The 12028-nt window shown below is 48.0% G+C and overlaps 1 protein-coding gene across 2 annotated transcripts in view; it reads left to right on the top strand.

Annotated features, from left to right (window-relative positions):
* FBLIM1 (filamin binding LIM protein 1) overlaps positions 1-9653 on the top strand; it is a 36552-nt gene extending 26899 nt beyond the window's left edge. For both annotated transcript variants that reach the window (XM_006883623.1, XM_006883622.1), the window contains 3 exons: positions 1111-1289; positions 2175-2292; positions 9540-9653. In XM_006883623.1, the coding sequence (XP_006883685.1) occupies positions 1111-1289; positions 2175-2292; positions 9540-9653 (411 nt within the window). The remainder of the gene's footprint in view (positions 1-1110; positions 1290-2174; positions 2293-9539) is intronic.
* The last annotated feature ends 2375 nt before the right edge of the window (positions 9654-12028 follow it).

Below are 12028 nucleotides of genomic sequence, written 5' to 3'. Positions count from 1 at the left end.
AAAAGGAGAACACGGAATTTGACTTGAACTTCCAAGCTGTTGTGTGCCGTCAAGTCACCTGTGATCCATAGTGACCCTATGTACAGCAGCTCTGAACCCCGCCCTGCCCTGAGCCAGTCTCACTAATTCCAACACACCAACCCCCATCACCCCAGTTACTGCATCAATCCATCTCATATGGAGTCTTCCTCTCCTGCACTGTCCGTCCACCCTTCTGAGCATGATGTCCTTCTCCAAGGACTGGTCCCTCCAAGTTGTCACATGGGAAAGGGGTACTATTTCAAGCTTTATCGCTCATCCTGGTTAGGAATTTCTTTTCTTGTGATGTTTAAGAAGAATTTCTTCTGTGGTTTCTAGTAGATCAGACGTCAAGTATGTGAAAGCAACTTGTTATCTAGTGCTGTCATAACAGAGATCCTTCTACAGTTTACAAGTCCAAATTCAAAGTACTCACTCTAGGGGAAGGCCCTTTCTCTCCGTTAGTCCTGGAGGAAGGTCCTTGTTTCCTGCAGCCCAGTCTGCAGGCCCAGCGTTCCCTGAAGATCTCCTTGAGTGGAGACCAGGGTCCGGAAGGATACCCTTCATTCCTAGCTGTCTGTCCTTTCTTGGTGTTCTGAGGTCTCCTCTCTCTCTCTCTCCTCTTTCCTCCCCATCCCTTTCTAAGGAGATAAAAGATGTTTCAGGCTACATCCCCTTAGATCAGAACTGTGTTGAGATTAAGGGGTATTACCTTCCACCTTTAATCCTTTTTCATCTATTTGATTTCTCAGATCATAGGAGATCATTACATATTTTCCACCTCATATCATTACAACAGGTGACTAGACGGCACATAACAACAATATCATTATGTAGATGCATTTTGGGGGACGCATGATTCAGTCCCTGACATCCCAGTAGCAATAATTCTTTGGCAAGATTTTTCACTGTGGACCAAGGATGTAATGTCCACCTAAAGCCATTAAGTGATAGTAGAGTTGGGGGGTGATAGTTATTGGCTGAATGTGACTAGGAGCCCCAGTCCTGCACCGCTGACCTCCTGGGTCCCTGTGGGTAGCCAAAGGGTGCCCCTCGTGGGATGACCTCTAAGGCAGTGGCCCTTTATCCCAGGACACCCTGGAGAAATGTGGCAAGTGCGCAGAGGTGGTCCAGGAGCATATCATCCGGGCCCTGGGCCAGGTCTTCCACCCCAGCTGCTTCACATGTGTGGCCTGCTCCCGGCGCATCGGGGACGAGAGCTTTGCCCTGGACAGCCAGAACGAGGTGTACTGCCTGGATGACTTCTACAGGTAGGTACCAGAGCGGTCCGCACCGTGAGTGGGGCTGGGAGGGCGGGTCCAGCTCCAGCAGGACAAAAGAGCTAGACATTTGTTCTCCAGAGAACTTGCTCTGACCAGAAGGGAGAGGAGCTGCTGGGCAGATGCATAGCAGGACACATGCTCTTTCAAGGACCCGGGAAGAGCATGTGAGAGGACCATGAGGCTGGCCCAGAGCTCTCCGGCCGTCTCTGCATCTCCCTAGCCTGCACACACATATTTAACCACACGCCCCTCTGCATTCACGTTTCTTGAGCACCTGAACCACACTAGACACCTTTCTTAGAGCAGCAATTTCACCCTCATGATACCTGCCAGGGAGAGGCGATCAAAGTTCCCATTTTCCCAGTACTCCCAGCTGGTCCTTGTTGGAGCTGCAATTCAAACCCTTGTCCACCTGCCAGGCCTTGTTCTCAGCGCCCACCCCTTCCTCTGAGCCTCCGAGGCCAGGCACACCGATATCCGTGAGACCGTGTGCAAGGGGAGAGACAGATGTGCCTGCTAAAAAAGGAAGAAAGAGAAAAAGCAGCGATTTATAGCACAAAGCACACAAACTGAGGCCCAGCCTACGGAACTCACAGGAGATTTCTAGGCTCATCTCAGAGCCAAACGTCCCCAGTCACTTCCTTGCCTCGAGCTAATTATGCCCTGGGAAGCCGGGTCTAATTACACAGGGCTCCCCCCTCCACCCCTGCTGGGAAGAAATAGACATTTGTGGTCATAGAGCCAGGTGTTCACATAGCAACGGGGCTAAATAGCTCTGGGAGGTGAATGGGAGCCAGCCGTGAGCTCTGACAGCTAATTTCTGTGCTTGTCAGTGCGAACACCTCCCCAGCGTGGGTTCCTTCTCCCCTCTAGGAAATATGCCCCCGTGTGCAGCATCTGTGAGAATCCCATCATCCCCCGAGATGGGAAGGATGCCTTCAAAATCGAGTGCATGGGAAGAAATTTCCATGAGAACTGCTACAGGTGCGAGGTGAGTGGAGCAGCGAGGATTTCATCCCGTGCTGTTGGGATAACACACGTTCAGTGGCTGCAGGAGTCTTCCTGCTGGATGCCAGACCCTGGGATGGGTTCTGGGACACAAGGTGAGTGGGGTCTCTGTTCCCAGTTGCTGAGCAGCAGAGATGAATAAGTATGTAAGTAACTGCAAAGATCGTCTCTTGACAGATCCCTGGGTGGGGCAAACGGTGCTTGACTATTAATATCCAGGTTGATAATATGAACACACCATAGAACAAAGGCTATCTGCTTCCATAAAGGTTACAACCCTGTGTGGAACACGGGAGTCACCATGAGTCAGAGTGGACAAATGTTGATTTCTTTTTTTTACATGGGCTCTTTATCAAAATTCATTGGTTGTTAATGACAGAAAACAAAACTCAAATTACCTTCCATAAGAAAACGTATCTCTTGTGAATCGTGGTAATACCGAGGTCTCAAATGCTATTAGGGCTCTCACTGCCTCTTGGTCCTGACTTTTCTGTGTGTTGCCGGCATGTTGGCATTCTCTGTGAGAAAGGACAGGTGATGCACACACGGCTGACCCCGAGGAGAGAGGATTTTTCTCTTATCCAGGAAATCATCCAATCCCAGGAAATTGGCCCAGCTTAGATCACGTGCCCATCTGGACCAATCACTAGTCCAGGGACTGGGTGCTGATTAAAGTGTTTGCTGTAAGTGGAAGATGATGTGGGGCAGACTCACACGTCATTGCAGGGAGCTAGGGAAAGGCTTGGGTGAGAACTTGAAGGCAGAGAAGACAGCAATGCATTCCAAACAGTAGTTGTGAGCTTCTTTAAAGGAGCAGTTGTTGTGGGTTGTTGATTGAGAACTGACCCACCCATTGCTGACCCTAAGCTAGTTTTGTTTGTTTGTTTTGGGTTTTATCTTTTCTTTTTTTTTTTTTTTACAAAGTTCATATACAGGGGAGAGCTCTGGTGGCCTAGTGGCAAGGAACTGCAACTACAATCCCAGAGGCGCACAGTTCGAATCCACCAGATGCCCTGCCGGGGAAGGAGGGACAATCTCCTCCTGTACCAGTCAGATCTGATTTGACAGTACACACACATAAAAATAATAAAATTTTTAAAAACCCCCCAAAAAACCAAAGTTCATATACATTGTTTTTCATACCAGATCTTTCCCATTTGCTTCACCCACCCCTCCCTCCACCTATCAAATTGTGCCACCCTGTGATTAATCACCCCCGCCCATCCTCACCCCTCTGCTCCCCCCTTTCCTCCCTTGGATCCTCATACACATTCTACAATAAAGATCTTATACAATAGTTGTCCTTATAGGACTGAGTTAGTTCACTTAGCATAATGCTCTCCAGGTCCTCCCTAGTTAGGTAGTAATTTACTAAAATCATTGCTCCTGTGTGCTGCGTAGTATTCCATCGTGGGAGATTACCCATCCTTTTCCTGGGGAGCAGCTGGTGGATTCAAACCACATGCCTTTGGGATTGCAGGTTATAGCACAGCTTCTTAGCACTAGGCCACCACAGCTCCTCTGTAATGCATTTTCCTTGGGCAGTGGAGCAAAGGTGTTTTCATAGAAGAGTTGATGTGTGACTTGGACTTTGAAAGATGAATAGAAGTTTGCCAGGTAGAGAGGTGCAGGGAAGTCTGGAGAGAGAAGAGATCCTGTGAAAAGCCACTGTGACTCTAGCATGGCTGGGAAGTCAGAAGCAGAAGTCTCTAGGAGTGTGTGGAGTGTGGCGTGCTGGAGACGTGGTTAGCAGTGAAGCCAGGGAGGACCTCCAGTAGCTGGCAAAGGAGTCCAAACTTCAGACTGCAAGGAGGGGTGAGGCTGGAGCTAACGAGGCTAGGTAGAAGCTGGTGTGATAATTCTGACAAGAAACACCCTGGGAACTACACAGAACCAGCTCAGGAGGGCCCCAGGCTTACTTTAAAACTCTACTGTCACCATCTTTTGATTCTTCTTCTTTTTTTTTTTAACAACCTGTAAAAACTGACTTTTGACCATCCATCCAGTTTCTGAACGTGTAAATATTTTTTTTATTTTTTTTCAAGGTTGAGATTTGTTTATTGGGTTACTGAGTCATAGTTGGTTATGAAGTTGTAAATCTTTACAGGAGGAGACTGCTTCTCTTTCTCCCAAGACTCAGCTGGTAGAGTCAAACAGCTGAACTTTTGGTGAAAAGCCCAACATATCACACACAACTTCATTTGTTGTTGTTATTGTTTGTTATTGTTATTGTTGTTAGGAGCCTCGAGTCGAGTACTACTCATAGCGACCCTGCGAACAACAGGTCTGAACCCCGTCCTGTCCCTGTGCCATCCTCATCATCTCTGACACACTTGAGCCCACTGCTGCAGTCACTGTTTCTTTAAGGGTCTTTCTCTCTCTTGCTGACTGTCCACTTGTCCAAGCATGATGTCCTTCTTCAAGGAATAGCCTCCTTCACAACACACCCAAAGTATGAAGCTTCACCATCTTTGCTGTTCTCCAGCTCTACTTTTTCTAAGATAGACCTGCTTGTTCTTTTGACAGTCCGTGTGCAGTCCACAGTCCTCTTCTCTAACACCACAACTTTAAATTCTTCTTTTGTCATCCTCATTCATTGTCCAATTCTCAGATGCAAAGCACAGGATTGAAAACCATGGCCTGAATCAGGCACACCTCAGTCTTTAAACTGACATCATTCCTCCTCAGTACTTTGGAGAGGTCACCATGTTTCCTGATCTCACAACTGCTAGTACAAAGAGTGTTGATTATGGATCCAAATAAGAGTAAATCATTGGCAATGTCAATCTTTGTTCTCTCTATCATGATGTTGCTTATCAGTCCAACGGTGAGGATTTATGTCTTCTTGATGTTGAGAGTGTAGTCTTTGATCTTCTGCAGCAAGCATTTCAAGTCTTCCACTTTCAGCAAGCAAGGCGTGTCATTTGCATAATGCAGTTTGTTGATGATGAGTCTTCCTCCAATCCTGGTACTACATTCTTCTTCATAGAGCTCTGCTTCATTAATTATTTGCTCAAAATACAGAGGGAATAGATATGGAGACAAAGCACATCCCTGACTTACACCCTTGCCAATTTCACACTCTGCAGTGTTCCCTTGCTCCATTCAGATTTGCTCTGTTTGCACAACAGCTTCTTGGTCTAGGTATAGATTTTGTATGTGCACAGCTTTGTTGTTTGTTGTTATGTGCCATCGAGTCGCTTGCGACTCATAGCAACCCTATGTACAACAGCCCTAAACTCCACTCTGTCCTGTGCCAATCACACTGTCTCTGACACTCCCATGCCAATTATCCCAGTCACTGAATCAATCCACCTCATAGAGGGCCTTCCTCTCCTGCGCTGTCCCTCCACCCTCCCAAGCATGATGTCCTTCTCCAAGGACCGGTCTCTCCTCACAACATGTCCAAAGTATGTTAGACGGAGCCTCAGAATCCTTGCCTCCAAGGAGCCACCGGGTTTAACCCTTTCCAGGACAAATCTGTTTGTTTTCCTAGCAGTCCGTGGTATTCTCAATACTCTTCTCCAGCACCACAACTCAAAGGCATCAATTCTCCTTCTATCCTCCTTGGTCATTGTCTAACTCTGATGCATAACAAGTGATTGTGAAGACCATGGCCTGTATCAGACGCACCTTAGTCTCCAGAGAGACACCATTGCTCTTCAGTACTTTGGAGAGGTCCCTAACAGCAGACTTTCCCATGGCAATGCGCCTTTTAATTTCCTGGCTGCTGGTGCCAAGACGGTTGACTGTGGAGCCAAGCAAACTAAAGCTGTGTACAATCTCAATCTCTTCACCATCCATCCCGATGCTGCCAATTGGTCCAGTGGTGAGAATCTTTGTCTTCTTGACATTGAGCCTCAATCCATATTGTAGGCTGCAGTCCTTGACACTCTGCAGCAGGCGCTTCAGGTCCTCTTCAGTTTCAGCAAGCAGGGTTGTGTCATCTGCATAACGCAGATTGTTGATAAATCATCCACCAATCTTGACCCCACATTTCTCCTCATAGAGCCCAGCCTCCCGGATAATCTGTTCTGCATATAGGTTGAAAAGGTATGGAGATAGGATGCATCCCTGGCGTACGCCCTTCAGTATTCAGAAATTCCAATTCTTAAGGTTAGCCATAGTTTGTTATGACCTATACAGCCAAAAATATCTTTGCTTAGCCAATAAAGATAGACATTCTTTTGGTATTCTCTGCTGTCAGCCAGGATCCACCTGACATCCACAAAGACAATCTCTGGTGCCACAGCCTCTTTTAAACACCACTTGAACTTCTGACAGGTCCCTGTCAATGTACTCTTCTAGCCATTTTTGGATGATCTTCGGAAATCATCAGAAGACACTGGCCAAAAATGAGACCCCAGGAATCAAGGGGATACCAACTGACTTGTTTCAACTAACAGATGCAGCCCTGGACATGTTCACTAGTTTGTGCCAGGGAATTTGGAAGACAGCTTCCTGACCATCTGACTGGAAGAGATCCCTATTTATTTCCATTCCCAAGAAACGAGATCCAATAGAATGGAGATTATAGAGCTATATCTTTAATATTACATGCAAGCAAAATATTGCTGAAGATCATCCAAAACCAGCTTGAACAGACCCCATTAGAGCTCCTTTTAAAAAAAAAAAATCAAGGGCCCCCCACATTTCATCGTAGCCTAAATCTCAAAAATTAAGTAGCTGGTCCTGCTAAGTCCACTCCAAGAATCCTCCCACTGTCACTTCCATGTCACTGCTGTTTCTGCTTTCTCTACTAATGGTGACAAATGTGGCAGTTTCTGTGGGTGTCTCCTAAGTGGGGAAGCTCCAGGGTAAATCTGATCATTGTAAACATTCACTCACCATTAAACATGTGCTTAAACAGGTAGGTGGGACCAAGAGGCTGTTCTTGCTAAGGGTGCAGAGGGAGTTGGGGAGAGAAGCTGAAAGCTGCTTCATAATAATGTTCTTTGTTAGTTGTAGTTCAAGGTCCAGTTTGATAATACATCTTGAAAGAACAGTGATGAAATACAATCACTGTTATCACCACGATAGCCTTATTAAGGCCCTGAAAGTGATTAACATTTCTCAGAGCCTGGCTGGTGAGCAAACAAACCCTCCCTGCTTGTTCTAATGAACTTGACCCAGGGCGCAGTGAAAGGTACCCAAGTGTACCAGCACTGGGACCCAGGCAGTTACAGTTCAGAAGGGAAGACTTCTTGAACTGTGGCCCCTTGGAGTGGGTCTGGGTGCTGTTTCTCCAGGAAGGGAACTCAATACTGATGGAGAAAAATAGATTTCAAGGAGTGGTCCACACCCTTCATCTTTCCTGCCTGCCTTTGTAGAATATTTTATTACCATTGTTTGAAATCTAATATTACATTTTACATATGTGTGGTGGTTTTCATTGTAAAAATGCTTCTAGGGGCGAGCTCTGGTGGCCTAGTGGCAGAAAACTGCACTGCAATCCCAGAGGTGCGCGGTTCAAATCCACCAGATGCTCTGCTGAAAAAGGAGGAACAATCTCCTCCTGTACTGTACCAGTCAGATCCAATTTGACGGTACACACATTCAAAAAAAAAAGGTTTCTAGGGAGCTCTGGTGGCCTAGTGGCAAGAAGCTGTACTGCAATCCCAGAGGTACATGGTTCAAATCCACCAGATGCTCTGCTGGAGAAAGAGGGGCAATCTCCTCCTGTACCTGTCAGATCCGATTTGACAGTATACCACAAAAAAAAAATAAATAAAATAAAATAAAATTTTAAAAATGCTTCTCTCTATATATACTGCCTTCTTTCATGCTAATGACAGATAAAATTTGTTTTCACTTAAAATGAGGAAACAGACATAGCAAATTGGTTGTGTTTGTCTGAGCTGGGTCTAGCCAATTTTCTGTCAGCTTAGAGCTAGTCTTAGTTGAAGTATTATCTCTACTTTATTATATTGTAGGTCAGAGCCCTGCCTCTCTTTTGTAACTTTAGGTTTGTCACTGGGTGTTCATGATGTGAAACAAATGATGATGACTAGTACAGACACTGGATTAAATAGTCATGTGCGCTTGAGAGACTCTAGCAGGAGCTGCAGGGGAGAGACAGACGAGGGCGCCCTACCCAGCTGGTGACGGTGGAGCCCTCACTGGGTCGGGCCTGAGGTTGTCTCCAGGGATCAGGCCCCCTGGTGGCGTGAAAGACAATTGCAGTTTCTAAAGGACTTCAGCCGCGTCCTGACCTGGCCAGACCTCTGGATATTAATTGTTCCCATTATCACATCAAGCTTATGCCCAAGTAAGGTGCTGGCCTGGGGCAAAATAGTGACTTGGGCAAAGGCAGGGCCCTAAAAATCCCCATGCTCCTTGGGCTGAATTCCCTTTGGGGATTTGAAGTTGATAAGTATCAAAGTTCATCCCAGTGTCGAAGTTGTGTGGACAGAAGAGCAAAAAACAAGATCTCTAATGCTGACCCTGGGGACTTGGTCCAGTCCTAGAATGGTGTGGCCCGGGGCAAACGTGCCCTTCCCTGGACCTCGCTGTCCCTATCTGTGAAATGAAGGGACAGGTCTGAGTTCAGTTATTCATTCAGTATATACCTATCAAGTGTTTGTAGCATGCCAGGTGCTGGGCTGGGGTGCAGCATAGCTGGAGCTCATGCCTTGTGGGGCTTTACAGGACTCTGGCTGGTTCTTAAGGGCTTTCTGGCTCTGACTTCCCATGATTCTATGGGAATGTCTTTCCCTAGAGGACACACTCGACCCTGAGCATCCTCTGTTCTGAGGCAGAATCTGTTCTCATCTCCTGGCACCTACATGTGCTCACAGCAAGCCCTCCTTCCTCGTCCCCATCTCCAAGGCCTTCCCCGTGAAGACCTGGCCAGGTATGATAGTAGGTGTACTAGGAGTGAGAAGCCCATTCCTCACCCTGCGGGTGTTTGTTCAGTTGGCTTATTCAAGACATACTAACCCAGTGCTGTCGAGCTGATCCCAAGTCCTGGTGACCCCGTATATTACAGAGTAGAACTGCTCCATGGGGTTTACTTGGTGGTAATTTTTGTGGCAGCAGATCGCCAGGCATTTCTTCTGCAGTGCTCCTGGGTGGATGCAGTCAACTGGCCTCTCTAGTTTAGAACCCAAGTGCAAATCGTCTGCTCTGCGCAGGGACCTGAGGACACACTCTGAGGGGTGCTGGCTCTGCAGTTCTCTGCTGGCGGCCAGGTCTGGGCTGCATTAACACATGCACCTTTGTCTCCCACAGGACTGCAGCATCCTCCTGTCTGTCGAGCCCACCGACCAGGGCTGCTACCCCCTGAATGACCACCTCTTCTGCAAGCCGTGCCACGTGAAGCGGAGTGCTGCAGGGTGCTGCTGAGAGCACCTCCCGGGTAGGGGGCAGCCAGCAGACCGCCCACCTTAGCCAGGTGCCCTTCCCTGACTTTGTTTCCCTTCCTGACCCTCTCTTGCACACTTCCTCGCAGAGCCTCAGCAGGGGACAGCCTGCAGCTCTGACTATGGTGGCCGGGAGCAGGCCTCACACTGGCCTCCTTCCAGCACAGTGGCAGGGTAGCTGATGGACTTTACTCTTAGATTCACAGTCCCTCCTCTGACCTCTCTGGATACTGGGAAGCTGTCCTGAGTATCATACCTGAGATTCCATTTCCAAGGCTCTTCAGGGCCCAGCATGCTGACGGTGTCTGGCTTCCCTACCACTGACCCTGTAGCTGTCTGATCAGAGGTGCCCAGGACTCACTCCCTGGTATATATGATTAAGTGCTTAACTACAAGCTGAATGGTTAGCAGTTCAAACTCACCCAGAGGCACTTTAGAAGACAGGCCAGCCAGTCTGCTGCCGCCAGGTGGCCTTGGAAACACTGGGGATCACAGTGCTGCTCTGCACAAAACGGGCCACCATGTACCTGAATCTACCGCAGATTGACCAATACCCCACCAGCCGGGGTGCAGGGCTCACCTCTGTCTTGCAGAACTGAACTGTTGGAGAACATTCCCAAGGACCCATATAAAGCACTTTTAAAAAAAACCCTTAAGGTTTAAATAGTAGAAAATGGAGCTCTCCAGGTCTGTGGTGGTTGGCCATGAACTTCATTCTCACATCTGAGACCTGTGCTGGGATGTGATATCCTAGGAGGGAGCCCACCCAGCAGGGGCAAGACAAAAAGGGTGACGCCCAGACACCCGAGGCCACTAGCAGTCGCTCTGCACTGCCTGCTGTGTGCCCAGTGCTGCTGCAGGCGTGGATTGAGTGCCTGCTGTATGCAGGGGAACACAGTGTGGGGCGTGCACGGAGTGTTCTTTCTGCGTCCTTGGCTGGGGCTGTGCACACACCACACACACACATATACCCTCATAAACACACACACTCACACCTCCCACACTGGCTGCCAGTGACCACTGCCTCATCAAGACCACAATGAAAAGACTCTCCTCTTTTAAAGAAACCACTATTGTTGCTTCGAGACTTCTCAGACTGGGTGGTGAAGGAACGAAGCAGGGTGTGCTTTCCTCCCCGCAGTCTTTTTAACAGCGCTCACACGTGAGGACACACAGATTCCAAGAATGTGGGAGACTCTGCAGACCTCCCGCGAGAACACGGCTTCCTGCCCTGAGCTTAGAGCGGCTGGTACCAGACGTGAGGCTTTCACTCACCACCTTTACAGATGCCAGAACCAAGGACCAGCCGTTCCGCTGTTGCCTTAATAGTTTCTTTATATTGATGCCCTTTGTTTCCACTCACTTCCAACTTAAAGCCTTATAATAAACAATATACCCACCTGATCACACGTTAATGTTTGATGTTGATATTTGGTGGGGTTCCCCCCCCCCAGTAGACATCAAAATAAATACTCAACTATTAGAAGTTCGTGTTCCACCTAAGATCTCACACTGGAAAGAGGACCTAGGGGGTTGGTGGGTGGACACTTTGCCGATGGCACTGGGGGAGTGTGTTTCTGATGGACATCTGCTCAGTGTGGCATGTGGGGCGGGGGTTGTCTGGGAACTTCTTGTTCTTCCCAGAGTGGGACTCAGCTCAGCAGATGAAGACACTCCTCTTAGGGAGCTCTGGTGGCCTAATGGCAAGAAGCTGCACTGCAATTCCAGAAGTACGCAGTTCAAGTCTCCTTGTGTACCAGTCAGATCTGATCAGATTCAATTTAAAAATACACACATAAAAAGTTAAAAAAAAATTTTTTTTAAAGACACTCTTCTTGTCCAGCAGGAAGGAGCTGCACCAGCTGCTCACGGTGCGGCCGATAGCCAGACGCAGGTCCTCAGCCGTGAGATTGGCTGCAGGATGCCCTTGCTCAGAGCCTCCCTCATGTGGCAGCGGTCCTCTCAGACCACCAGATCCTTTAACAGCATCAGAATTCACCCACAGAATGTATCCTATCTGCATGTGTCATGACTGCCTGCTGGATCAGCTCAGTCATCTACCATTAACTTGTGTGTGTACAGCTGGGTGGACTTGGCCCAGTGGACAGAGCTCTGGAGAGAAGGGTCCTAATGAGACAGAGCCTGGAACTTAGGGGCAGAGACTTGGGTTTCAGACCTGGCTCTGGGACTCGGTGATATTGGCAAGTTATTAACCCTTGATTTTTTTTTTAACCCTTGATTTCTTCATCTGTGAAATGGGAATAATACAGCCCTAGGAGTTCCTGTGATGAAAAGAGGATCGCTGGGCTTATTAGGCTCCAGTCTGGTTCCCAAGCCAACTTTCCTTATACCAGTGCT

The sequence above is a fragment of the Elephantulus edwardii genome, unplaced genomic scaffold, assembly GCF_000299155.1.
Source record: "Elephantulus edwardii isolate Elephantulus edwardi_28Jun2011 unplaced genomic scaffold, EleEdw1.0 scaffold00028, whole genome shotgun sequence".
Taxonomy (NCBI): domain Eukaryota; kingdom Metazoa; phylum Chordata; class Mammalia; order Macroscelidea; family Macroscelididae; genus Elephantulus; species Elephantulus edwardii.
This window is presented reverse-complemented; position numbering and strand designations above follow the sequence as displayed.